Source organism: Rana temporaria, chromosome 4, assembly GCF_905171775.1.
Source record: "Rana temporaria chromosome 4, aRanTem1.1, whole genome shotgun sequence".
In the NCBI taxonomy this organism is placed as follows: domain Eukaryota; kingdom Metazoa; phylum Chordata; class Amphibia; order Anura; family Ranidae; genus Rana; species Rana temporaria.
Genome location: NC_053492.1, coordinates 447,850,915 through 447,878,166, shown reverse-complemented (window position 1 = coordinate 447,878,166; position 27,252 = coordinate 447,850,915). Strand labels below are relative to the sequence as shown.

Genomic DNA, 27,252 nt, shown 5'->3' with positions numbered 1-27,252 from the left:
ATTGTATACTTGATGTCCAAGGCATGAGGTTCGCCATTCTCGTTAGAGAGGCATGGAAGGACGATGTCCTGGCCGTAGTGGAAGGCCGAGGTGACTTTGGGAAGGAAATGATCTGAAGGTCTTAGTATCACCCTGTCGGGTCGAAAAACCAGGTATGGCTCCTTAGACATGAGAGCTTGTAGCTCCGACACCCTCCTTGCCGAGGCGATGGCAATGAGGAAGGATAACTTCAAGGTCAGATCCCATAGAGAAATCGAGTCAAGTGGGAAGAAGGGTGGGTTGGAAAACGCTTCAAGGACCACCGAAAGATCCCAGGCCGGGAAGGACAGTTTTCTGGGCGGTCTGATCTTTATGCATGCCTTGATGAATTGGATGATCAGAGGATGCAAGGCCCATCTGGTGCCAGTTTTGGCGGACAGGGCGGAGATCTGTACCTTTATGGTGCTTGAATTTAGGCCTTTGTCAACTCCTGTTTGCAGGAACTCAAGGATCTGGCAAGGATCGGGAGAGATGGGATTCCAGCCTTTAAGTTGCGCCAATTGGGCGAATCTTTCCCACACCCTGGTGTAAATGGTGTTTGTGGAGGCTTTCCTGGCTTGCATTAAAGTTGATATAACCGCCTGGGAACATCCCTGTTCTCTTAGCCTAGCCCTTTCAACCTCCAGGCTGTCAGGTGGAGCCTGTCTGGGGCTGGATGGAGAACCCGACCTTGAAGTAGGAGATCTGCTGCGACCGGTAGGCGGATTGGAGGTCGGGTATTGAGCTGTAGGAGCGTAGTGAACCACGGCCTCCTCGGCCAGAATGGCACTACTGTGATCACTGTGGCCGACGACCTTCGGAGACGAGATAGAAACCTCGCTATAAGAGGAGTCGGGGGAAAGATGTAACCCAGCTTGAAGTTCCATGGGTGAAGAAGGCAATCTGTCCCCTCTGCTGTCGGGAAGGGTACTCTGGAAAGGAACCTTGAGCATTTGGCATTTGCTGGTGTTGCTGCCAGATCTATCTCCGGAACCCCCCATGCCTCCGTCAGAACGGAGAACTCCCGGGGGTTCAGAGACCATTCGTTGTTGGACAGGAGCTCCCTGCTCAGGAAGTCGACTAGCGTGTTCTGTGCCGCTGGAACATAGACCGCTTTCAGGTCCAGAAGATATACCTGGGACCATTCCATTATGGGGTGAACTTCTTCTAGAAGAGTGTGGCTCCGGGTACCGCCCTGCCTCTGGATATATGCCACTGCTACCCTGTTGTCCATCCGAATTAGGACGCTCTTCCCTCGTAGTAGAGGTGCGAAGGCTAAGAGGGCCTGGAATGCCGCTCGGAGCTCCAGTATATTCGAGACTATCCCCCGAGCCGGGAAGTGCCAGTGACCCTGGGCTGTCTGATCCAGGTAATGAGCCCCCCAACCTCTCTCGCTGGCATCTGATGTCACTATTTCTGGTTTTGGAGGGGCTATGGGCCTGAATCTTCTGAGGTTGGGAGGGCGAGTCCACCACAAAAGAGAGAGTCCTACATGGCTGGGGATGCTGATGAGTTGGTGCATCGAGGTTCCATCCCACTGTCTGAGAAAGGTGTTTTGCAAGGTTCTCATGTGCCATTGGGACCATTGTACCATGGGTATGGTTGATGACATCGAGCCCAGCATACTGAGGCAGGTTCTGGACGACGTGAAATTTGAGGACAATAGATTCCGAACCTTCCGTACTAACGGCTGCACCTTCTCTAAGGGTAGTTGTACTCTGTTCCGCTTGGTATCCAATTCTGCCCCCAGGAATACCATGGATTGTGATGGCTGAAGGCTGCTCTTCTGCCAATTGATTAGCCAGCCGAACTTCTGGAGGGACGAGATTAGGATCTCCCGCTGGAGGAGTAGAGTCTCCCGATTTGCTGCTAAGAGCAGGATATCGTCCAGGTAATGATGTACCCGCAGCCCCTTTTCCCTGAGGAATGCTATGAGGGGGAGAAGGACCTTTGTGAATGTCCGGGGAGCTGAAGAGATCCCGAATGGTAGACATCGGAACTGGTAGTGATGTTGGCAGATGGAAAAGCGCAGAAACTACTGGAATGCGGGGTGGATTGGCACATGAAGGTAGGCGTCTGATAAGTCTATCGACAGCATCCAATCTCCAAGATTCACTGCCATGAGAATTGACTGGAGACTCTCCATCTTGAACGCTTCTATTTGAATCCTTCTGTTGAGCCTTTTGAGGTCCAGCACGGGCCGTAGATCCCCTGATTTCTTCCGCACCAAAAAGAGAGGGGAATAAAATCCCCTGCCTCTTTGGTGCAAAGGGACCTCCACGATAGCCTTCTTCTGGAGTAGTTCTGAGATGTATTGATTGAGTAGCTTCCTTCTGTCTAGGGAAGACGGTATCTTGGTGGGTTGGAAAGTAGCGCGAGGCAATGCCCCCATAAAGTTCCATTTGTGGCCATGTCTTATTGTGGAAAGAGTCCATGGGTCCTCTATGTGTTCTGACCATATTTGTGCGAAACTGCTGAGCCTGGCGCCCACCTGGGCTGGGTGGGCAGGCAATACTTCAAAAGGACTTCTGCTGATCCCCTGCAGTATTGGTCCTGGGCTTCTGACCCCTCGCAAAGGGAGGGCGAGTAGGTCTCCAATCCCTTGCAAAGGAACCTCCACGACCGGGACGATAGGACCTGGCCTCCCTGTATCTCTCGGGCAGATTACGCCTGAAGGTAGGACCTTTCTGAGGCTTGGGCCTCCTGTCGGAGGGAATAAGTCCCGACTTTCCTCCAGTGACTTTGGAGATTGCCGAGTCCAATTTCGTACCGAACAGGCTTGTGCCATCATACGGAATCTTGCACCAGTTGGATTTTGAAGATGTGTCAGCGACCCAAGGTTTCAGCCATAAGGCTCTGCGGGCCATCACTGAGGCTAACATGGACCTGGCCGAAGAACGAATGACGTCCACCGAGGCCCCTGCCACAAAGTCGCCGGCTAGCCTGATCTCCTGCAAGGAAGATATTATGTCCCCCCCGGTCGGCACCTTCTAGGAGAGCCTTCTCAGCGCTGGCTGCCCATACGGAAATGGCCTTGGCGACAGCCGCTGTGGCAATTGCTGGTCTACATGCTCCCCCCGCCGTGGAGTATGCTTTTTTCAACTCCAGGTCGATCTTGCGGTCGAGAACGTCCTTGAATGAGACCGCGTCTTCTATTGGCAGAGTGACGTGCCTGGCGAGCCGCATAAGTGATGAATCCACAACCGGAGCATTGATGAGGGAAGCGATCTTAGATTCCTTCAGAGGATACAATTTAGTAAGTTTGTTAGACAGACCGGGCCGCTTGTCCGGTTTTTCCCACTCTTCCTTAATGAGGTCCTCCAATTCCTCAATGAAAGGGAACAGTTCTGGATCCCTCCTTAATTCGGGGAAGTATTTCCCAACCTTTGGTGGTTCCGACGCGGGTTCTTCCCAACCTATTGATTCTTAACCGAGCGAGCAAAGGGTTCGACCAGGCTAAAGTCAAATCCGGACACGAGCTCCCGATCCTCCTGATCGGAATGAGCCTCTATTAGCTGGGCATATGGGCCCGAAGCGGATGAAGTGCCTGGGATGGGTTCATCACGGGCCAGAGGATGTGCCGTCCAGATAGATTCCTGTGCTGGCTCCTCTATGTGATATCGGGAAGAGAGATCCGTAGCCACCCTGGCGTCCGTCTCCTTTTCTTTAGTTGCTTCGTTGAAGCAAGTGTGACATGCTAGCTTTCCTGGCAAAGCAGTAGCACCGCAGACCCAGCAGGCATTTGCTGCAGGACGGGTATGGTAGCGCTGGCGGTGGTATGAGGGAGACCGTTCGTGATGAGACCGGCTGTGACGGGAGCGGCTGCGGCGTGATCGGCTATGCCTTGATCGATGGTGTCGGGAGGGAGATCTTGACCGACTTTTACGGGACCTCCTGCTTGATGCATGCCTGGACCTCTCCCTGCGCCGTGGGCTTGCGTCTCTTGGCCTAATGGGACTGCAAGAGAAGGCAGTGTTAGCGGCCGGCTCTCTTTTTTGTCTCTTCTCTACTTACCTAATAATAAGGCGGTCTCCATACCTTGTTTGCTGGTAGTGGTCTGCGAGGGCAGTGGGCTCCATAAGGAATACAGGAAGCAGCGGAAGTGGAAGCTGAAAGGGAAGCCAACAGATGGTTAAAGAATAAATAAAAAAATAAATAGCTATGAGCCATTTGACTGGGAAGGTTAGAAGGGGAAGATGATCTGCATACCCAGGGAGAAATCCCTGTAGATTTCGGGCAAAGCAGCAGCCTTAGGGAGCAAAAAGAAATTTTGTCCTTTTTAAATTTGGCGCCGCCGTCGCGGCGCTGATGACGCGTACGCGCATGCGCAGTAGCGTCTCGCGCGTCCCGGCGCCATCTTGGATGAGGGCGAGGGAGCTCTCTGGCGTCATTACACTGCTGCGCGCCTGCGCAGGACGTCCGGGGGACGCAGCGGCTGAGGAACTACATGGCTCAGAGAGCCTGCTTTGTAGGAATACAGGAAGCAGTGAAAAGGTACTAAAATGAAAAGGTTACTTAAGTGCACAGTAATAGAACTTCAGTGGGCACAGTAGAGGTGTAGAGAATCGTTTTTGTTTTGGTAATAGTAAAGATAAAAAACGAAGGAGGACCTCAAGAGGGAAGGAGAGAGGGAGAACCCACTGCCTATATAAGCTTATTTAAAGCTTGTCTATATGCCAGGAAATTAGCCGGGATTAACCCCTGAGACCACCAGAGCGGGGTTCCCCCTATAAAGCTCTATTAGAGACTGTACAAGGGGGACTTCCAAACAGGAGAGGCTGAACCTGCTGGGGCGATAGCGGTAGGAGACAAGCTGTACGTCCACGTCCTGTCAGGTGAGGATAAAAAAAGAGAATAATGCCGGGTGTCTCCCCTTCAAATTTATAGCTAACCAATCCTGTCAGGTTGTGGGGGCGGAGCCACAACCCAGTGTGTGCTGCCATGAATGCGTCAGGAAATAAAAACTGCAGAAGTAATCAAATACCCCCAAAAGAAAGCTCTATCTGTGGGAAGAAAAGGACGTGTCAGGTAAGTGTTTAGGGAAAGTGAGGGGGAGGCACACACATTAGAAGTTTTTTTTACCTGAATGAATGCAGAAAATGCATTTAGGTTAAAAAAAACAAAAAAAAAAAACGTTATTCTTTAGAATCACTTTAAAGAGGAGCTAAACTCTCTCAATCAACAGGAACTATTTCTAACCCCTATGCTGAAAGCATTAATAAATATATATAATAAATAGGAAGGTACATTTTATTTACTTGTTCTAAACTTTTTTTTCTTTACATTTCTTCAATGGCTTTCTGGCCTAGACCAAAATGATGTCATACATTCAAGGGGTCTTTATGGGCATTGTTTTCTTTCATCTGGGGAAGGGGCTTTCTCAGATAGGCACACCCTCCTGCCTGCATGCCCTCCTGAGGGGCAGATGGATTCCAGGAAGTAAATGCTACATGAATCATCTGCCCTTACTCAAAATGGTCCCAACTAGAAATGCTAGGAGGGATATTGCAAAGTGATTTCCCAACACAATAAAGTATGGAGACATGGATGGATGGGGAATTTTAATATAAAAAAAATATAATTAAACAGAGTTTTCACTTTGTGGTGCTAAGATACAGTTTAGTTTCACTATAAAGTAAATATAAACTAAACTGTAATATAGGCTTTAAAGTACAAATTTAATTTTAAAAGCCTTTTTTAATGTTTTTAAAATCTTCAGCTTTCAGTTAAATAATGCCTGGTGATTCTGCCTTCGCATTAACAAGGCACTCATTCACACTGTACAGGCCACATCGCCCGAGTTAGGGCCGCAGTATATACAGAGGACTTCTGGCGTGGACACTGTAGCTTACGCATATATTTGCAAATGTGTGCAAATAAAACCATCTGGTTTTAATGTATACTGTTAGAAAGGGCCGATTTGGTTGTTTTGGAGGCTGGCTGGTTAGTGTGCTGGGAAATCTTTTGTTTGTTTGTGATGTGCATTGCCTTTCCATGTGCACCTTGCTGAAAAGGCCATTTATAGGTTGGTGAGGTTGCCCCTTTTTGGACACAGACACTCCTATTAATGTAACAGGCATGCAGTGCCACCAAACACAGACAGTGGGCGTTCAGTGTCACTCACCTGCCCCAGCATGCTTGTCACATAGGGGTTTATTTACTGAAGCTGGGAAGTGCAAAATCAGTCTCACATATGCATAGAAACCAATCAGCTTCCATGTTTTATTTCCAAAGCTTAAAGCGGTTGTATACCCCAATTTGACACCTTTACCTACAAGTAAGCCTATAATAAGGCTTACCTGTAGGTAAAATTAATATCTCCTAAACGTGTACGGTTTAGGAGATATTCCCTATGCATGCAGCCGCTGATGTCAGCAGCGCATGCGCTCTTAAAGCCCCAACTTAAGGTCAGGCAGCGTTGCCAGATCTTGCCGGGAAGAAAACTCCTGCAGGCGGGAGTGACATTATTGCGGCTCCGGCCGCTCACAGACCGGCCGGAGCCGCAAACAAAGAAGACAAGCCGAGTGCAAGATGTCAACTCCCTTGGCGTGGACCAGGCTCTGATACGCGGGCTTCATTCTAAGGTAAGTTCTTCATAATAAGCTAGTATGCGCTGCATACTAGCTCATTATGCCTTTGCCTTGCAGGTTTTTTTTTCCTTTTTATTTCTGTGTGGGTTTACTACTGCTTTAATTGAACAAGCTGAAGTTAGAAGCCGATTGGTTTCTCTGCAGAAGCAAGACTGATTTTGCATTCTCCAACGTTCGTAAATAAGCCCCCCTGCATCAGACATCTTGTAGACCTAGAGAAGGCAACCTTAAAAAGGTGCAGATCTACCTGAGCAACACAACAGAAGTCAAAGATCACTGGGCACAGTGTCGCCTTCTCACACCTGATTTAAAACTCTAATCGCAGTACTACCGTGTCGCAAACACGCAGGATATAATAGAAGTCTATGATTAAGCACAGCAAACATGCAGGAAACCTGCATGTACACTGCACTGCACCCGTGGTGTGGGTAAACCACAGTGCATCAGTGTGAAAGCAGCCCTATACTATTTTGCCCAGTGTATTGCTTCACACTGACCCGAAGATCTCTTCTTTTCTGCTGCTGGCACCACTCTGGAGACCCCTACCTGGAATAAAAGGTGGAATGCAGTTGGCATCACTCCGCATGGGACAGGAGCCAACACTACAGAGGAGGCATCGGCTTATTTGGCTGTTGCTCCCTACTACAGCTCCAACTTTACAAGTAGCCCCTCTGCTTTGCACTCTGATGCTCTGGGATGGTGGGTCAGCAAGCCCAGACCGCGATCTACCAGCCCTTTTGAGAACGTCCTATTGATGACGAAAAGCACCTGGGAGGACGTGCAGTGACGTCACCACGCAAAGGAGGAAGGGCTCCTAGAGTTTGCCGGCCGGCACTTTCATTTTTACGCTGTTTTTATACTGATGTTTGTAAATACGCTTACGTTTTTAATAAGTGCCAATTTTATACGGAATTACGCTATGGTAAACCTTTTCATTCATAACATCGGATGAGCCTGAGATCGTGCCTGGTGTTTCCTTGGGATCTGTCTGCCCCTGTTATCCTGTGAGTCTATAAAGGCCGCGGCTGGGTTATAGCCGACTGCACAGAAAGCTTGCCCTCTGGTAAGCGGCCTTACATCTCTGGTGGAGGGATCACTTTATTATCATAATACCTGTCACTTTGGTGGTGTGAACTTCCTGGACCTCATATTTGCATGAACTGTACTATCACTGGATATTTATGCTGGAATATCATTATCTATGGACTTGACTTACATTATATCCTGATAATTTTATTTGCTTAAGATTTTTTTGTGGTGCGGTTCTGTTTCTTTTGTATCTTTACCAGTCACCTGTCCGCATCTACTGGTAGATCAAGATCTACAGGTTGCTGACCACTGATGTAGACAGATCAGGGAAGAGTTTAAAGCTTATGTCCATCTTTGCTATCACTTTAGGTAGTTTGTTCGGGCCAAGCTAGAAAATGTCCTTGCAATGTGCTACTTCCGTAAAAAAAACAATTTGCCTTTAGTAAGTCAACCCTTGTCTTCTTAACAGAGCAAGCCTTTGTTTTACTTTAGAATTTAGTGGCAGGTATCGTGTCCTAATGGAGTCCCCGTGGCTCCAGTTTACTTTAGTTTTCATGCATGTGGACATCAGTTTTTATGTAATTGGGCGTCAGTTTTCATGTGTGTCAGTTATGACCCCTAGTCACACCAATGTTAATGTTATGTCAGCTTTTTTCCCCTCGCAGAAAACTGCATACACGTTGCAGATTCCTGCACAGAGTGACCACATGATCAAGAACCACTCTAATTGGTTCTTGATTGTCAATGAGAACCCAGCTTTTATTGACGGCCAGAATTGAGGGCCAACAGCTGCATTAATTATAGGGGAGAATAATTAATAAGATGCCCTTGGCATGGGTCATTTTATCGGGGAATGTTAATTTACAGAATGTGGACAGGAATGGTTACTTAGGCTTTTGTGATACTTATTTGACGAATGTGCTGGGAAATTTTTGTACCATTCTGTAAATTGCCCTGCTCATCTGCACCTTTCCTTTTGCTAGTTATAGAATTATCTGAGTAGCTGCCATTTTTGTTTTATTTAGGGACCTGATGGCTGCCAAAAATGTTGTCTACGGTCAGCTTTAGGCAATACTAATATCACCGAATTTATTTTGGACATTGATTAGGGATGTTGACTGCAAACACTAGAAGGGCAAATTACAAATCTCTACATCAACTACCATTAAAATAGTATGGAACAGTGAGAAATCCTCACTTCCTGTTCTTCTGTCTGTAACTACACACAGTAATGCAAGGCTTTCTCCCTGGTGTGGAGTGTCGTGCTCGCCCCCTCCCTTGGACAACAGGAGAGTCAGGACGCTCTCTACATTGCAGATAGAGAAAGGAGCTGTGTGTTAGTGGGCGTCCTGACTCTCCTGTATTCCAAGGGAGGGGGCGAGCATGACACTCCACACCAGGGAGAAAGTGTCGCATTACTGTGTGGAGTTACAGACAGAAGAACAGGAAGTGAGGATTTCTCAGAAGAAATAAGGACATTTAAAAGCAAAATCAAAGGATGAGGTAAGTGAAGGAGGACTGCACGAAGGTAAAGGAAGCTATTTAGGATTTTTTTTTTTTTACCTTTACAACCCCTTTAATGATTTAAGATGTGTACTTGCTACATATAACCTGCATGTTATCTTTGAGGTCTGCATGACTGTTGAGAAGTTTCCAGTGGGTTTACAGTTTGCTTCTCACCAGTGGTTGGGAGTACACCTGGCCTTTTAAAATTAGAATTTTTCTTCAGCAATGACACGGCACCGGGTATTAAAAGTAAGAAAATACATAGCCTTCTGATATGGGCCCTGCCTGGCACCCTAGCTAAATGATATGGTATTTTAGTATTGCATAATGCTAAATAATTCTAATGGCAGAAGAGAGTTTACCAAATGCCTGTTATTCTATCTGACCTTCACAATACACATTGATTGACTGACGACTCACTTTTGTTTCCCAAAAAATCAAAGTGAAATAAAAGGCCTGAAGTGGAAATCAGAAGGCTTTGACATATGGCAAAGCTTGCTGTGCAATATTAGTACCTACAGGCCATTTAGCAATCTTTGTCAAGAGCAACACGTTGTCACCTTGCACTTTCCTTTTCATGCATGGATATTATGGTGATTTCAATCATAGCCAACCTAATGGCTGTGACCGACTATACGTATTTTTATTTTCTTACCGAAACATGTCTTTGTGTTTAAGACAGTAGTAGGCCAGTACTTCTTCTGAGGGCCAGATACCTACAAAATAAAACACATGCGCATTTCATTAGTGGTAAGCAAAATAGTATGTTCATCAACAATAGTCATTCAAGCCATGCAAATAAAGCTCACTCCAGTGGTTCCAAATCTTTTCCTAAATAAGATTGTTAAAGCGTAATTCCATCTTTATTCAAACTGCTTACAAACTTAGCGTGTAGGTATAGCGAAAACTTTTTTTTCTTTAGTTTTGAATAGAGGAGAAGAATTAGAACCATTATTGGGATTCACTTCTGACTGTATCTTGTTAGGGAGATTCACCTTTTCTATGTGTCCTTGTGACCACTGCCGCCAAAACAGAAAGCAATGGGAAATCCCAAATTTTACAGTAACCAGAACAAGAGGATAAGTCCTCAATGTTCTAGTGACAACTGAAATTCTTGTTATTTTCTTGCTAATTCCTATTACTTTCTGTTGCATCTAAGGGACAGAAAGTAAAGGGAAATCTTCCCAACTGGACGCAGATAGCACAGATATGTTGGTCAAATTAAACAGGTTACCAGTGAAGAGCTCAGGCATATTGGGACACTGAGCTATCCCACCAGGAAGCTGTCATAGCCAACAGCCAATCATAGGTGGTGAAGGATTCCCTGGCCTGTAGCCGCACATATGCAAGGGGCATGTAAATGTGTAGCTATGAGGCGGAGAATGAGCTCATTCACAGCTGCTAAAAAAAGTGTTTTTAAGTATTACAATGCACGCATAATCAAACTTTTTTTTCAGTTTTGGATAAAGCAGGGAAGTTGACCCATGTCAATTCATTTTTTGCTGTCTGCATCCAGTTGGCAAGATTTCCCTTTACTTTCTGTCCTGGAGACATAACAGAAAGTAAGGGGAAGTAGCAACAAAGTAACATGAATTTCAGCTGTCACTGAAACAAGTGTTTCCATTGGAGGACTTACCCTCTTGTTCTGGTGACCATAAAATGTAAGGTTTTCCATCACTTTCTGTTTTGGTGGCACACTTTGGTCACAAGCTCTTACCTAGTAGTATCAACCTGTTTGCAAATAAGCTAGGAGATAAAAAAACCTGCAATTAATGGGACATTAGAGGAAAATTACAGAAGTCAGAATACCCTTCGATTCTCCAGTTGACCTCAGCAGTTTATTAGCCAACTGGGCTACAACAGAGTTCCTAAATGGGGGGGGGGGGGGGGATTCTAAAAGTACACATTAACAATCACTAATTTTGCTGGAAAATATACCTGTCTTACATACAAGACAAACTGTAATCAACAATGTGACTGCAAACCTCTATGCAGTAAAATGGATGGGTCTTCACCATCTACAGTCTCCCAGCAAACAACTACATTGTTAACGACACCCAATGCATGTGCGTTTTAATGTCCCAGGGAGCTCAATCAAATGATGGGCTGCGCTAACAAAATGCACTTTAACATGCAAAGTAATACTCTTTACTGTACATTGTAGTGATACATTGAAAAGATGTGAATGTAGCCTTAATGTTTTTAAAACATCTTATATTGCAGGCAAATAATGGATTCCAAGGAGAAGTAATGTGCAGTCATTGAGTTCTTGAGAGGGGGGGGTGCAGGCTGTCTGGCATCCACAGAAGGCTACAGAATGTTTACAGAGATGACACCATTAACAAGAGTCACCAATGACAGGGTGTCATCTCCGTAAACATTTTTCTTTCACAATCAAAAGTCATCTCCGTAAACATTTGTAGCCTTCTTTCGATGTTGGACAGCCTGCACACCCCCCTCTACAAAAACTCAATGATGGCACGTTGTTTCTGCTTGGAATCCATTGTTTGCCTGCAACAAAAAAGAAGAAGTAGAAGAGTTACTATAAAGCAGGGGTGCTCAACATGTGGCCCTCAGAGCCTTTTGATGTGGCCCTCAACCTCAAACCGCACTTCTATTATATCCTGTAGGTTTGGTGCGCTTTCTCTTTCTGAAAGCACATCTAAATTCCTGAATGTGGGAGTTTAGGTGAGCATTCAGAAAGTGTGCCATATACTAAAAGTATAAGAAGTCTAAAAAAGAAGTCTATGGAAAAGCACAGCTAACCCACAGGAAAGTCGCAGTTGGACTGCACTGCACCTGCTGTATGGGTAAACCGCACCGCATCAGTTTGAAATCAGCTTTATGGGGGGCTCAGGACAGCAAGGGCTCATTTACATTTATGATTTGGGGGTAAACCCCCATAGTTGAGATGTGTTTTTGCCACACACCCCAAACACTGGTATAGTGTCAGGAGTCACAGCGGTCACTTCGCCTCATGCTCCAGGGGGGCCCGTGCGGCCTCCCTGTCACATTCTGTTTTACACTTGGACAGGAGGGGTGGCATATACAGGAGCCAATCCTCTCCATTTTCCTCCTGAAGGCTGGTGGGAGGGAGAGGAGGAGAAGCCAGTTTTTAGCGGTTGAAGAAGAAAAATGTTCATTATGCTAATCACATTATGCCATTTTAAACCATTTTATTTCATCATGGCCCATGACCGGTTACCAAATCCTTCAACCAGCAGGGACACCTGTGGCGGTACCTATCCTTGGATTAAGACTCCCATATCCCACTTGGGATTCTATGGGTGTGGCTGTACATTTCTCTGGCTTCCCTGAATAAGAGGAAGTCTTGAATATATATATATACAAGGCTCTAGTCACATACAAAGCTGAGGACTGGGAGTATACTCGGGTGGATACATCTAGGCACCATTTGGGCCTTCCACTTCCTCCTTTTTTGGGGGCAAGTGTATCAATCCTTTTTGACATTGATGGATATGCTTAATATATATAGTCCCTCCTCTTTACCTACATAATCCATTTTGATTGAATCTACCGGATTTTGGATTTGAGAACTGCCAATGACCTTGGTTACAGCAGAGGTGGAACTTTTCTTTCCTCAATCCAAGTGTCAGCATATGTGCTTTACTTTTCACTATTGCTAATCCGTTTGGTGGGATGTAATTATTCTGGTCTCAAATCTATCTTTGAGTGTTGTGCCCTTATACCTGGTTCCGAGGTTCATCAGCACCTACCCAGTAATGTCCCGAGGAAGCATTTTGCGAAACGTGTTGACAAGAGCGCATGGAGAAGTTTATGGACTCTACCCATTGATATATTGTGTACAGTATCGTGTGTCCTTATGGATTTTATATATATCCATATCTCCATGCCTATTCTATTGGGTATCTGTTGATCCTGTCAGTTAGTAGGGTGTTTTTGTTTGTCAAAATGTAATTTTAACTAGTATATTCGTAATAAAGATATATATATATATATATATATATATATATATATATATATTTATATATATATTATATTTTTTTAAATGACTGCCTCATGCTGTCCCCACAAAATCCACCTTGTTTTTGATAGAATTGTTACAACTCATTCAATCCTTTTTCTACAGTTACCAAATTCTTTAATTGGCCCTCGCTTTTCAAAAGGTTGAGCACCAATGCTATAGAGGAAGAATAATGCCGCGTACACACGATCGGTCAAACCGATGAGAACGGTCTGATGGACCGTTTTCATCGGACCAAACCGATCGTGTGTGGGCCCCATCGGTTATTTATCCATAGGTTAAAAAAAAAGCCATCTTGTTTTAAATTTAACCGATGGATACCTAACCGATAGAAAAAAACCGATCGTTTGTAGGCACGTCCATCGGCTAAAAATCCAGGCATGCTCAGAATCAAGTCGACGCATGCTTGGAAGCATTGAACTTCGTTTTTTTCAGCACGTCGTTGTGTTTTACGTCACCGCGTTCTGACACAATCGTTTTTTAACCGATGGTGTGTAGGCACGACTGACCATCAGTCAGCTTCATCGGTTAACAAGATGAAAACGGTTCATCAGACCGTTCTTATCGGTTTGACCGATCGTGTGTACGCGGCATTACTCTACCAACATGTGAAATTTGAAGAACCTAAGTTAATAAAAATGTTGTGTCCACTTTTGCATTACTTTCGATACAGCCCTTGTATTTATATGTGAACTTAGTGTAGCTCTTTGCTTTGAGTTTAACTTTAAAGACGTATTTATCACAAAGTGGTAGTTTTTCGATTGTTTATTCATGCAATATGAAAAATCTTGTGCAATCCATTTGGCGAAATAGCAACCAGGGAGGCGATAGGCTCCAGATGGGAATTGACAATGGTTGGAAAATGGGCAGCTCTGGGATGTTTAGTTGCAACTGAGAAAAAAAAGATACTGTATGACATTGTGTGGCCAGTTTTTCTCCTAACCTTTAGAAAGAACCCAATAACAAAGATAGTCTGTCATAGTATTAGCTACAGGACCATGAAGGTGACATTTGAAATCACTGTACCGCACTGCACTTACACTTAAGATTGATAAGATAAATACATACGTACAGTCAAGTCTACAGAATGGCTTTCTAAGATCACATGACAGCTCGAAGGCTATTTAACATATATAATTCAGGGCTACTTTGACAAAACTAATAGAAGAGATTGTACTTCAATCATTTATAGACAAGCTGTATTTTACAACACATCTCTGCAATTAAGGAAGATGTCCTTTATATTTATGTAATGACAATTAATTTGTCTTGCACATAATACATGAAGGCTATTTTTGTTGCTTAATAATGCATTACAAGAATTTTATAGTATACAAAAATGTTGACTTTAAGTCCGTAGATCTTCCGCATGTATTTTTATTTTACAAAGAGCAAAACAAAACTAGTACACAGGATCTAAAGTGCAAAATTATTTTAAATGCAAGCTCAAGAAGTACACAAAAAATGGTAACAAGCTTAAAAAAAAATCAGATTTTAGACAAAAAATGAATATGGTTGATCAGCGGAAAAAAAAAAGATAAGTACATTACGCTTATTTTTTTCCAAGTGGCAGTTGCTAAATTTCCAATACAGATTAATGTCTTCAATTTACTTAAATGTGGCCTAAATTTTAAATACATAGCCCAACTACCTCTATTGTTTTGATTTCTTTGGAAATGCATGCATAGAAGTCATAATGACAGATTACATTATATTTACCAAACAATACCCTTGATTTTTGCCATTTAGAACTAATTCCTCCGAATAAAAATTTTAAAGACAAAAAAGTCAGTTGAGGTGAAAAAAATGTTTTTCATAGTTGTTGAATATGTGATTAGTGGCCAATGGAGACAAGAAAACACTACAAAGAACTTGAGTAAGTAGTCCATATTTCAAATGTTAAATGCAGGGGTAAAAGTTATTTAGAATACAAGTTGTGAACATACAAGGTTTCAACGTCAAACTACAAGTTCTCGGGCTAAAAGTTTCAATATTCGTTGAGCTAATATAAAATAGACCTAAACTGAAATGTTAAAGCTGAACTCCAGCCTAAAGCCCCGTACACACAATACAAAAATCAGAAGTAAAAATTAGTCCGATGAACAATCTGCTGATTTTCGCATCGTTAGTGTGGTGCTTTCGACACCCGATTCCGATTGTTCGTAGGACAAAAGATGGATATGCAGACTATAAATTTTTAACCGTACGTGAACACAGTGTCCGATTTTCGGGTTAATTTGTGTGGTTTTCGTCTGAAAAAAATCGTAAGAGCAAGACTAGGCATGCTCAGAAATGAAAGAACACATACAAAACAATTCAACACATGACATCACTTCTGAAGTTGAATTCTGTCATGCAAGAATTTTCATATGGCGAGTAACCTCTTCACTTTCGACATGAGATTATCTGATTGTGTGTACGAGGCTTTACATTCAGTCATGGTTACATGATTACATAGTTAGGTTGAAAAAAAAAAATCTAGTCCAACCAATAGAGAAAGGGGGGAAAAAAATGCATATACACAATCCTATACTGATCCAAAGGAGGGCAAAAAAAAACAAAGTATGGTCCAATTTGACCCAGCAGCGGGGGGCACAAAAAATAAAACCTTCCTGATCCCCAAGGAGGTAATTGGATATTCCCTGAATCAACTACCCCCCTGGTGTTATTACCTACAAATATTAATATTTAGTTATATTTTGTGTATATTTAGGAATGCATCCAGCTCTTTTGAAAGAATCTCTTGAGGTGACCAGAATTAGTTTTTGAGGGAGTCTATTCCTCCTTTTCACAACTCTATGTTCTAAATGTTCGATGGGAGCTTGTTGTCGGAAATTCCGACCGTGTGTAGGCTCCAATCGGACATTTGCTGTCGGAATTGCTGACAACAAAAATTTGAGAGCTGGTTCTCAATTCCGATGGTGTGTAGTCAATCCGACGCACAAAATTCCACACATGCTCTGAATGAAGTACGAGACGGAAGCGCTCGGTCTGGTAAAACTAGCGTTCGTAATGGAGATAGCACATACGTCACGCTGTAATGGACTAAAAAGCACAAGGCTGAAAAGCGCGAATCGTCTCTCACCAAACTGCTACTAACACGACTGGTACTGAACTTCCCTTATAGTGCCTTTGTACGTCCCTGCGTTCTTGGCATTCGGAATTTCCGACATTTGTGCGACCGTGTGTACGCAAGACAAGTTTCAGCCAACATCCGTCGGAAAAAAATCCACGGTTTTGTTGTCAGAATTTCCGATCGTCTGTACGCGGCATTAGTGTGAAGAAGCCTTTTCTGTACATAGAGGGTAAATCTATTTTTATCCAGATGCAAAGTGTGACACAATGGGGTTGATTTACTAAAACTGAAGAGTGCAAAAACTGGTGTAGCTCTACATTTTTATTTATTTTTTGTCAAAGCTTAATTGAACAAGCTGAAGTTAGAAGCCAAATGGCTACCATAAGCAGCTGCACTAGATTTTGCACTCTCCAGTTTTAGTAAATAAACACTGTTGCCCTTTTTAATGACCTTAAAGTGAATAACTCTACGCCAAGTTCCTTATGGACCTCTTATGTATTTATAAATGGTGATCATATTCCCGCTTAAAGTGGTAGTAAAGCTTAACCACTTGCCGACCAGCCACCATCGTTATACGACGGCAGGTCAGCTCTCCTGTGCAAAGCGCCGTGTCTGTATATTGGCTTGCGCAGGCCACAAATGCGACTAGATGTCTGCCGGCAACCTGCAATCCGCCTAGTACAGACGCAGAATGGGGATTTGCCAGTGTAAACAAGCAGATCCCTGTTCTGACTGGGGACATGTCAGAGATTCCCAGTGATTGGGAACAGTGATCTCTGTCATGTCCCAGTGAGCCCATCCCCCCTACAGTTAGAACACACCCAGGGAACACACTTAACCCCTTGATCGCCCGCTAGTGTTAACCCCTTTCCTTGCCAGTGTCATTTTATATTGATCAGTGCATCTTTCATCGCACTGATCAATGTAATATATACCAAAAATGTGTTAGAATATATTTTGGCCTACACTGATGAATAAATGTGCTTTTTCTTTTGGATATGTATTATAGAAAAAAGTAAAAAAAAAAACTTGTTTTCAAAATTGTCGCTTTATTTGTTTATAGCGCAAAGAATAAAAACCACATGATCTCCAAGTAACCAAAAATGTGTCCAAATTTGTATTCGGACCAAAAGGAATTGGTTCCAATTCCAGGCTGTACAAATCCCTATACTAGCTGCAATCCATTCCTCTCCACAATCCACAAGACCATGTATCAATTTCCATTCAGAGATCCTGGCAAACCTCCCAACGAAAACGATTTAGTGCAAAAATGACTTCCCAAAACCAAACACGTTTCCCCACCTCTTTTGTAACATCATCAGGGCTAATCAAAATATACACACCTGTAATAAATAAATGATCATGTTTACCTACTTTTACTCAGATGACTTTGGAACATTGTATATGAATATTTACAAGTTATAGTTGGTGAATAGCAAACCATTTTATACAAAAGTCATGCTAAAAATGCATCTGAATGACTCAGGGAAGGGACTCCTCTCTTTTAAGAATTTAGGGGTAGATTCATAAAGACTTACGACTGGCGTATCAGTAGATACATCGTTGTAAGTCCGAATCCGCGCCGTCGCAACTTTAAGCGTATGCTCAAACTGAGATACGCTTAAATGTTGCTAAGATACGGCCGGCGTAAGTCTCCTACGCCGTCGTATCTTAACTGCATATTTACGCTGGCCGCTAGTGGCGTGTACGCTGATTTACATCTAGAAATTGTAAATCAGCTAGATACACCTATTCACGAACGTACGCCCGGCCGTCGCAGTAAAGATACGCCGTTTACGTAAGGGGTTTTCAGGCGTAAAGATAAACCACCAAAAACATGGCGCAGCCAATGTTAAGTATGGACGCGCCATTTTCAAATTTTTACGTCGTTTGTGTAACTCGTCCGTGAATGGGGCTGGCCGTAATTTACGTTCACGTCGAAAGCATGACAATTTGCCGACGTCATTTGGAGCATGCGCACTGGGATACGTCCACGAACGTCATTTACGTGGGATCACAGTTAATATACATAAAACACGCCCACAGCTTCAAAATTTGAATTAGGCGGGCTTACGCCGGCCCTAATACGCTACGCCGCCGTAACTTCGGCGGCAAAATCTTTTAAAATACCATACTCGTCTCTCAAAGTTACGGCTGCGTAGTGTATAGGAGATACGCTACGCCCGCCTAAAGGTACGTGAATCTACCCCTTAGTCTTTTATATTTTGGCAATAATAAAATGTGAAGTTTGTATCAAGCCCCTACAAGACCAGCTATATCCAATTGACACTATGGGGGGAGATTTACCAAAACCGGTGCACTCAGAATCCAGAAACAATAATGCATGGTAGCCAATCAGCTTCTAACTTCAGCTTGTCCATTATGCTTTGACAATAAAATCTGAAAGCTGATTGGTTTCTATGCAGAGCTGCACCAGATTTTGCACTCTCAAATTTTTGTAAATAACCCCCTATAGGATCCCCACTCCTTTGATTGAATGGATCAACAATTTTTTTAAACTGGCCTCAACTTGCTGTAAGCTCACTTTAAGACCAGGCTCCTTAAAAACCAACTTCCAGCAGCATCTGCCCGTTTCAGCTACTTGTTAATGGCGCACTAGTAGACTGACATAAAGACCTACTGCATTATTGATTGCTTCCTTAATTCTCTTCCACATCTAGCCCTCTAGGTAATACAGTATATAATTATCTCTCTGGGTTATTGTTGTATGTAAGAAACTCTAACCCACTGATGAACGAGACAAGATCATTTGGAATATTTCTTACTCTCTAAAATATTGACTATTTTTTTTTTTACACTGATCTGGCAATTTTACGCAGAGCTTTGTTGAATTGGAACCTATTAGTCAAGTACAAAACAAAACATCTTATTTTGAAAGGTCAGATCTGATTTGGAGATGTCAGTACTCACAAAAGTAGGCTTGGGTTTAGGCATATGGGTAGATTAGGGCCACGTTTGGATGGATAAAAAATTAAAATGTATCTCTGTTAAAGCGGGAGTTCACCCGGAATTTTTTTTTTTAACATTAGATTGAGGCTCATTTTGTCAAGGGGAATCGGGTAGTTTTTTTTAAATACGAAGCAGTACTTACCGTTTTAGAGATAGATCTTCTCCGCCGCTTCCGGGTATGGTCTTCGGGACTGGGCGTTCCTATTTGATTGACAGGCTTCCGACGGTCGCATACATCGCGTCACGAGTAGCCGAACGTCGGTGCGGCTCTATACGGCGCCTGCGCACCGACGTTCGGCTACTTTCGGAAAATCATCACGCGATGTATGCGACCGTCGGAAGCCTGTCAATCAAATAGGGACGCCCAGTCCCGCAGCCCATACCCGGAAGCGGCGGAGAAGATCGCTGTCTAAAACGGTAAGTACTGCTTCGATTTAAAAAAAAACAACCGATTCCCCTTGACAAAACGCCCGCGACCTGGTCCGAAGCTCCGTGACCGCAGGACCCGATCGCCACTGGAGTCCCGCAATCGGTCCCCGGAGCTGAACAACGGGGAGAGCTGTGTGTAATCAATGATGTCACACCTTCAGCCACCCCCCCCCCTACAGTTAGAAACACATATGAGGTCATACATAACCCCTTCAGCGCCCCCTTGTGGTTAACTCCCAAACTGCAATTGTAATTTTCACAGTAAACAATGCATTTTTAATGCATTTTTTGCTGTGAAAATGACAGTGGGCTGGATTCAAGAAGCAATTGCGCCTGTGTAACCATAGTTACACAGCGCAATTGCTTACTTGCCCCGGCGTAACGAATGCTCCTGATTCAGGAACCTCGTTACGCCGACTGCAGCCTAAGATATGCGCGGCATAAGGCTCTTATGCCCGCATATCTTAGGCTGCATTCTTGCGATGGCCGCTAGGTGGCGTTCCTGTTGTGCTCAGCGTATAGTATGCAAATTGCATACTAACGCCGATTCACAGCGTTACGCGAGCCCTGCGTACGCAGTTTACGTTGTTTCCGTACGGCGGTTTTTCGCGTAAGGCTGCCCCTGCTATTAGCAGGGGCAGCCAATGTTACGTATACCCATCGTTTCCGCGTCGCGAAATTTCAAATTTACGTAGTTTGCGTAAGTGATTCGTGAATGGCGCTGGACGCCATTCACGTTCACTTTGAAGCAAATGATGTCCTTGCAACGTCATTTGCCGCAATGCACGTCGGGAAAGTTTCCCGACGGAGCATGCGCTCTACGATCAGCGCGGGAACGCGCCTAATTTAAATGATTCCCGCCCCCTACGGGATCATTTAAATTGCGCGCGCTTACGCCGGGCATTTTGCCGCCGCGCCCACGCAATTTACGGAGCTACTGCTCCGTGAATCAAGGGCAGCGCAGTAAATTTGCGGGGGCGCAGGGCAAAAACGTTGCCCTGCGCCTCCGTAAAAAAAAGCACAAATCTACCTGAATCCAGCCCAATGGTCCCAAAAATGTGTCAAAATTGTCCGAAGTGTCCGCCATAATGTCGCAGTCACGAAAAAAATCGCTGATCGCCGCCATTATTAGTAAAAATATATTTTTTTATAAAAATGCAATAAAACTATCCCCTATTTTGTAAACGCTATAAATTTTGCGCAAACCAAACGATAAACGCTTATTGCCATTTTTTTACCAAAAATAGGTAGAACAATACGTATCGGCCTAAACTGAGAAAATTTTTATTTTTTATATATTTTTGGGGGATATTATAGCAAAAAGTACAAAATATAGCATTTTTTTCAAAATTGTCACTCTATTTTTGTTTATAGCGCAAAAAATAAAAACCGCAGAGGTGATCAAATACCACCAAAAGAAAGCTCTATTTGTGGAAAAAAAGGACACCAGTTTTGTTTGGGAGCCACATCGCACGACCGCGCAATTGTCAGTTAAAGCGACGCAGTGCCGAATCGCAAAAACTGGCCAGGTCCTTTAGCTGCCTAAAGGTCCGGGTCTTAAGTGGTTAACTGACAATTGCGCGGTCCTGCAATTAAATGTATGTCCTTTTTTCCCCCACAAATAGAGCTTTCTTCTGGTGGTATTTGATCACCTCTGCTGCTGCTATAAACAAAAAAGACTGACAATTTTGAAAAAATAAATAAAAAAATGTACTTTCTGCTATGAAACAAATCCAATAAAATAAAATGTAAAAAAAAATATTTCTTCATCAGTTTAGGCCAATATGTATTCTGCTACATGTTTTTAGTTTAAAAAAAATGCCAATAAGCGTATATTGATTTGGGATAGATTTATGGAATTTTATTTATTTTTTACTAGTAATGGGAGCCATCAGTAACTTATAGTGGGACTGTGATATTGCGATAGACAAATCAGAAACTGACACTTTTGACACTTTTTTGGGGACCAGTGACACTAATACAGTAAAAAATATCACTGACACTGTACTAATAACACTGACTGAGAAGGGATTAACATCAGGGACGGTCAAAGGGTTAACTGTGTGCTTTTACTAGGAAAAGACATGGATCTTTGTCCTTGCTTTGCAGGAACACAGAATCCATGCCTACTGACAGAACGACAATCTGCCTTGTTTACATAGGCATAGTGCTATTCTGCCACTGTACCGAATGATCGGTGGGTGCCGGTGAACATTAAGTCCACGGTATCCACTGATCATCTCCTGCTGTGTATAATCAGAGCGGTAGGGAGCCGGCCAGGGGTGCGCATTCAGAAGTGCAGAATCACATATACGGTACATACATGATCCTGCACACAGCAGCCAGACAGTAGCAGTAGATTTGCTATAGAGTGGTTGGCAAGTGGTTAAAGTGATTGTAAATTATAAAAAAACTAAGACAAACATGTTATACTTATCTGCACCATTGCACAGAGCAGCTCCGATCATCCTCTTTTCAGGTTCCCCTCCAGTGCTCCTGGCCCCTCCCCTGTGCCGAATACCCCCACAGCAAGCCGCTATGGGAGAACTTGTGAATGCTCGCTCCCGAGCCGGCTTTGTGATAAGAGGGAGAGCCAATGCTTTCAAGCACATCACTGGATGGAGATAAAGCTCAGGTATGTATTTAGGGGGGGCTAGGGGGGGGGGACTGCATGCAGAAGGTTTTCTACCTTAATGCAAAGAATGCATAAAGGTAAAACACCTTCTGCCTTTAGAATCACTTTCCGTTTTAAATGTATGCAAAGTATCATGACAGCATATGACACTTTGCAATGACACATGGTGAAATGTGTGCTAATCTAGAATACTTACATGCAACCATAAACACATTGATATCCGAAAACTCTAAACCTGTTCCAGCACACACATATGTCAATCTGGCAGAGTAGATTATAGTGATGAGAAAAAAGGTAGAGTCAATGATTTAGAGTTGTGTGGACAGAAAATAACAGGGCCATACATGCACTTTGATATTTAACAGGGGACAAACCCAATACACTGTATGTTTCTGATATAGTGGTACATACAGTGCCCTGAAAAAGTATTCATACCCCTTGAAATGTTTTACATTTTGTTATGTTACAACCAAAAATGTATTTTATTGGGATTTTATGTGTTAGACCAACACGCAGTGGCACATAATTATGACGTGGAAGAAAATGATAAATGGCCTTCAAAATATCTTACAACTAAAATATGAAGCCCCCCCAGTCAATACTTTGTAGAATCACCTTTCATGTCAATAACAGCTGTACGTCTTTTTGGGGATGTCTCTACCAGCTTTATACATCTAGAGAGTGCCCATTCTTCTTTGCAAAATAGCTCAAGCTCTGTCAGATTGGATGGAGAGCGTCTGTGAGCAGCAATTTTCAAGTCTTGCCACAGATTCTCAATTGGATTTAGGTCTGGACTTTGACTGGGCCACTCTAACACATGAATATGCTTTGATCTAAACCATTAAATTGTAGCTCTGGCTGTATATTTAGGATCGTTGTCTTGCTGGATGGTGAACCTCCACCCCAGTCTCAAGTCTTTTGCAGACTCTTAGGCCCCGTACAGACGACCGAACGTGTCTGCTGAAACAGGTCCGCGGACCAGTTTCAGCAGACATTTTCGGTCGTCTGTACAGCCGAGCGGACAGGATTCCAGCATACATTTGCCCGCCGGGCCTTTTTCCAGCGGGCAAATATTTCCAAACTTGTTTAGAAACAGCCCGCTGGAATCCTGTCCGCTCGGACATGTTCGGTCGTCTGTACAGACCTACCGTACATGTCCGAGCGGCCGCCATCCCTCGCATGCATCGAATGACTTTGACGCATGCGTGGAAGCATTGAACTGGCAGGGCCGCGCACGTCGCCACGGCCTCGTCGCCGCGTATCGAGTACGCGTGGATTTCTGTATGATGGTGAGTACAGCCATCATACAGAAATCCCCGGGCAGACATGTACGCTGAAAACGGTCCGGCGGACCGTTTTCATCGTACATGTTTGCCCGTGTGTACAATGCCTAATAGGCTTTCTTCTAATATTTCTCTGTATTTGGCTCCCTCTATCTCTCCATTAACCCTGACCAGCTTCCATGTCCCTGCTAAAGAAAAGCATCCACACAACATGACGCTGTCACTACCTTTTTTTCACAGTGGGGATGGTGTGTTCAGGGTGATGTGTAGTGTTATTTTTCCACCACACATAGCGTTTTGCTTTTAGGCCAAAAAGTACAATTTTGGTCTCATCTGGCTTCTCACAAACTGCAAACGGGGACTTCTTATGGCTTTCTTTCAACAATGGCTTTCTTCTTTCCACTATTCCAAAAAGGCCAGATTTGTGGAGTGCACGACTTTTGGCTGCTTCTCTGATTAATGCTATCCTTGCCTGGCCTGTCAGTTTAGGTGGAGGGCCATATCTTGATAAGTTGCACCATACTCTTTCCATTTTCGGATGATGGAGTGAACAGTACTCCGTGAGATGTTCAAAGCTTGGGATATTGTTTTAGAACTTAACCCTGCTTTAAACTACTCCACAATGTTACCCCTGGCCTGTCTGGTGTGTTCATTGGCCTTCATGATGCTGTGGTTCTCTAACAAACCTCTGAATTGGCTTCACAGGACAATTTTATTTATACTGAGATTAAATTACACACAGGTGGACTTCATTTTTCTAATTGGGTGACTTCTGAAGGCAATTGGTTCCACTAGATCAGGGATATGCAATTAGCGGACCTCCAGCTGTTGCCAAACTACAAGTCCCATGAGGCATAGCGAGACTCTGACAGCATCAAGCATGACACCCAGAGGCAGAGGCATGATGGGACTTGTAGTTTGGCAACAGCTGGAGGTCCGCTAATTGCTTATCCCTGCACTAGATGTTAGTTATGGGGTATCAGAGTAAAGGGGGATGAATACAAATGCACACCACACTTTTCACATATTTGAAAAAAAAAATGAAAACCATTTATCGTTTTCCTTCCACTTCATAGTTATGTGTCACTTTGTGTTGGTCTATCACATAAAATCCCAATAACATACATTTACGTTTTTGCTTGTAACATGAAAAAATTTGGAAAGTTTTAAGGGGTATGAATATTTTCTCATGGCACTGTATGTCATCGCTGAAGACATAAGAAAGAGGCTGTAAAAGGGTGCTAGTCTTTCCCCACTCCTGCCCTTGGGAGGCTATAGATTCCAGGAAATGGTAGATGAAACCAAAGCAAGGCCAACGTAAAAAGGGCACATCTGAGAAACTCAGAAAACTGAGATTGAACAAAGTTGCAAGTAATGTTATTTTTGAGAAAGAGGAAAAGTTCTGGTTATACAGCATCGACATATAGAACCCCAACTGCTTTGTTGGATGTCAGGCAATACCTTACTGTAGTATCCATGCCTTACCCTTCTTTGATAAAATAACAGACATTTTGATAACCACACATCATCTATCAGTGGGCTTTGTTATATTACCATCTGGAAGAGACCAAGTGATGAAGGATCACAGTACTCCCAACAGCACTGTTGGCCCCATAGCTATGAGGACCATGCTGTCATCCTATGTCCTTCTATCTTCTGCATTTTATGTCCTTCTCCTCCTGCAGTCCATACACCATGTTTGAGTAAGCAATAACATAAAATATAGGGTATTGAGTGCAGAAGTCAGAATGAGAGTGGGGTCTCGGTGTAGGGAGAGAGAGACAAAGGGGTGAGAGAGCATTTTTTTGTGTTCAGCAGTAGAATTCCGCCGACAACTGAGCCAGAAGTTAACGGTTTTAAGTATCGGTGCATTTTCAGTACCGAAACTGGTGTAAATGCCTAATATCGGTTTCAGTGCAACCCTAGTAGGTTGTACATGTCAAGTAATATCCTTATAAATGGCAGAACCCAGGGTTTACAGGCAAAACATTGGCCAAAGCACTACACTGTCTCTGCCAGCTTGCCTTCTTCCCATATTGCATCCTGGTGCCATCTCTTTCCCAGGTAAGCAACACACATGTACTCGGCCATCTACATGATGTAAAGGAAAATGTGATTCAGACCAGGCCACCTTTTTCCCATGCTCTGTGGTCCAATTCTGATGTTCAAGTGTGCATTTTGGCTGTGGACTTGGGTCAGCATGGGCACTAGTCTGTCACTACCCTACTCCATACAAAACAAACTGCTTTCAACACATCAATTTTTAGGGACAATATGGAAGACAAGGGCACGTTGCAGATAAGGAGTTTTAGGGGAGCGTAAAAGCAGTTTAAGGCTGGATTCACACCGATGCATTTTTTTGTGCTTTTTGCAGATTTGCACTACAGTCCATTTAACATGGTTTCCTATGGAACACGTTCTGTAGTGCAAATCTGCAAAATGCAAAAAGCACTACAAATGCTGAATCCAGCCTTACACAGCTTCTATTACGTTCTCATCATGTCTTCTCTGCTCCTTCACAGGTAAATGATGGGGTGCTTGAAATATCCATGTTTAATCATCCCCATGCTCTGTATGATTGATAACTGACAGTGTGCTCTATGGTAAATGACTACTGCTTGGAATACTCATGTTTAGCCAGCTGCATGCTATGTATGATTGAGAACTGACATTGTACTATTGCTCTATGGTATATGACTGCTGGTTGGAATATCCATGTTTAACCACATAAATGCTCTGAATATCATTTAAACGTGTCTAATTTTTTTAGGCGATTGGTTCTCACCTACTTTTACCTTTAATGACAAACTCTATAACAAAATCTCACCCCTATCTGCCCTAACCTGGTCACATTCATCCTCACTGGATGTACTTGCTCCTCTAACAACACACAGGATCAAGCCCAGACTGTTACAACCTTAGCAAACTGATGACACCATATGCCCCACCATCTCCACCTACAAACTCACTCACTGTCCAGACAATCACTTAAAAAACAAGATTGATGCAATTTGTGCACCTTAAATACTCTTTCGACCCGGCTATTATAGAAGAGGTAACCAAACTTTTCTCAGATGCCCATCTAAGCAATTGTTCCCTGGATCCTGTTCCCACACAACACTATGGTCACCCCATACTTAAATGCCCTCACTGAACTCAACCAACCCAAACAACTTAAGACCCATCTTCTTGCTCACATTCACCTCTAAACATTTAGAATGCTTAGTCTACAACCATCTCTGCTCCTACCTCACTGACAACAACCTTCTTTATTCCTTACAGTCTGGCTTTCACTCACAGCACTCCACAGAAACTGCCCTACTAAAACTCCCTAAAGATTTCCTAACTTCTAAAAACAATGGCCACTACTCCACACTCTTACTACTAGACCTTTCTGCAGCCTTTGATAAAGTTGGCCACCCACTCTTCTTCAATAAACTTTACTCCATTGGCTTCAAAGATTCTGCTCTTTCCTGGTTCTCCTCCTTTCTATCACAGTGTTCATTTGGTGTTACCTACAACTCTATCCCCTCCACTCCACTTCCCATTTTTGTACCCTGCCCCCCCCCCCCCCACGGCTTTGTTCTTTGACTCCTTCTCTTCTCTATCTACACATTCTAACTAACTGAGATATCATTATTTATGTCACACCACCACAACTGCTCAGTGTCTGCCACCCCTCTCTACCAATTCCTCCACTGGCTTCCGAT

The 27,252-nt window shown here is 43.6% G+C and overlaps 1 protein-coding gene across 2 annotated transcripts in view; it reads right to left on the bottom strand.

Annotated features, from left to right (window-relative positions):
* Positions 1 to 27,252, bottom strand: part of CAMKMT (calmodulin-lysine N-methyltransferase) — a 596,098-nt gene that overhangs the window by 166,781 nt on the left and 402,065 nt on the right. For both annotated transcript variants that reach the window (XM_040351550.1, XM_040351549.1), the window contains exon 4: positions 9,799 to 9,859. In XM_040351550.1, coding sequence (XP_040207484.1) covers positions 9,799 to 9,859 — 61 coding nt within the window. The remainder of the gene's footprint in view (positions 1 to 9,798; positions 9,860 to 27,252) is intronic.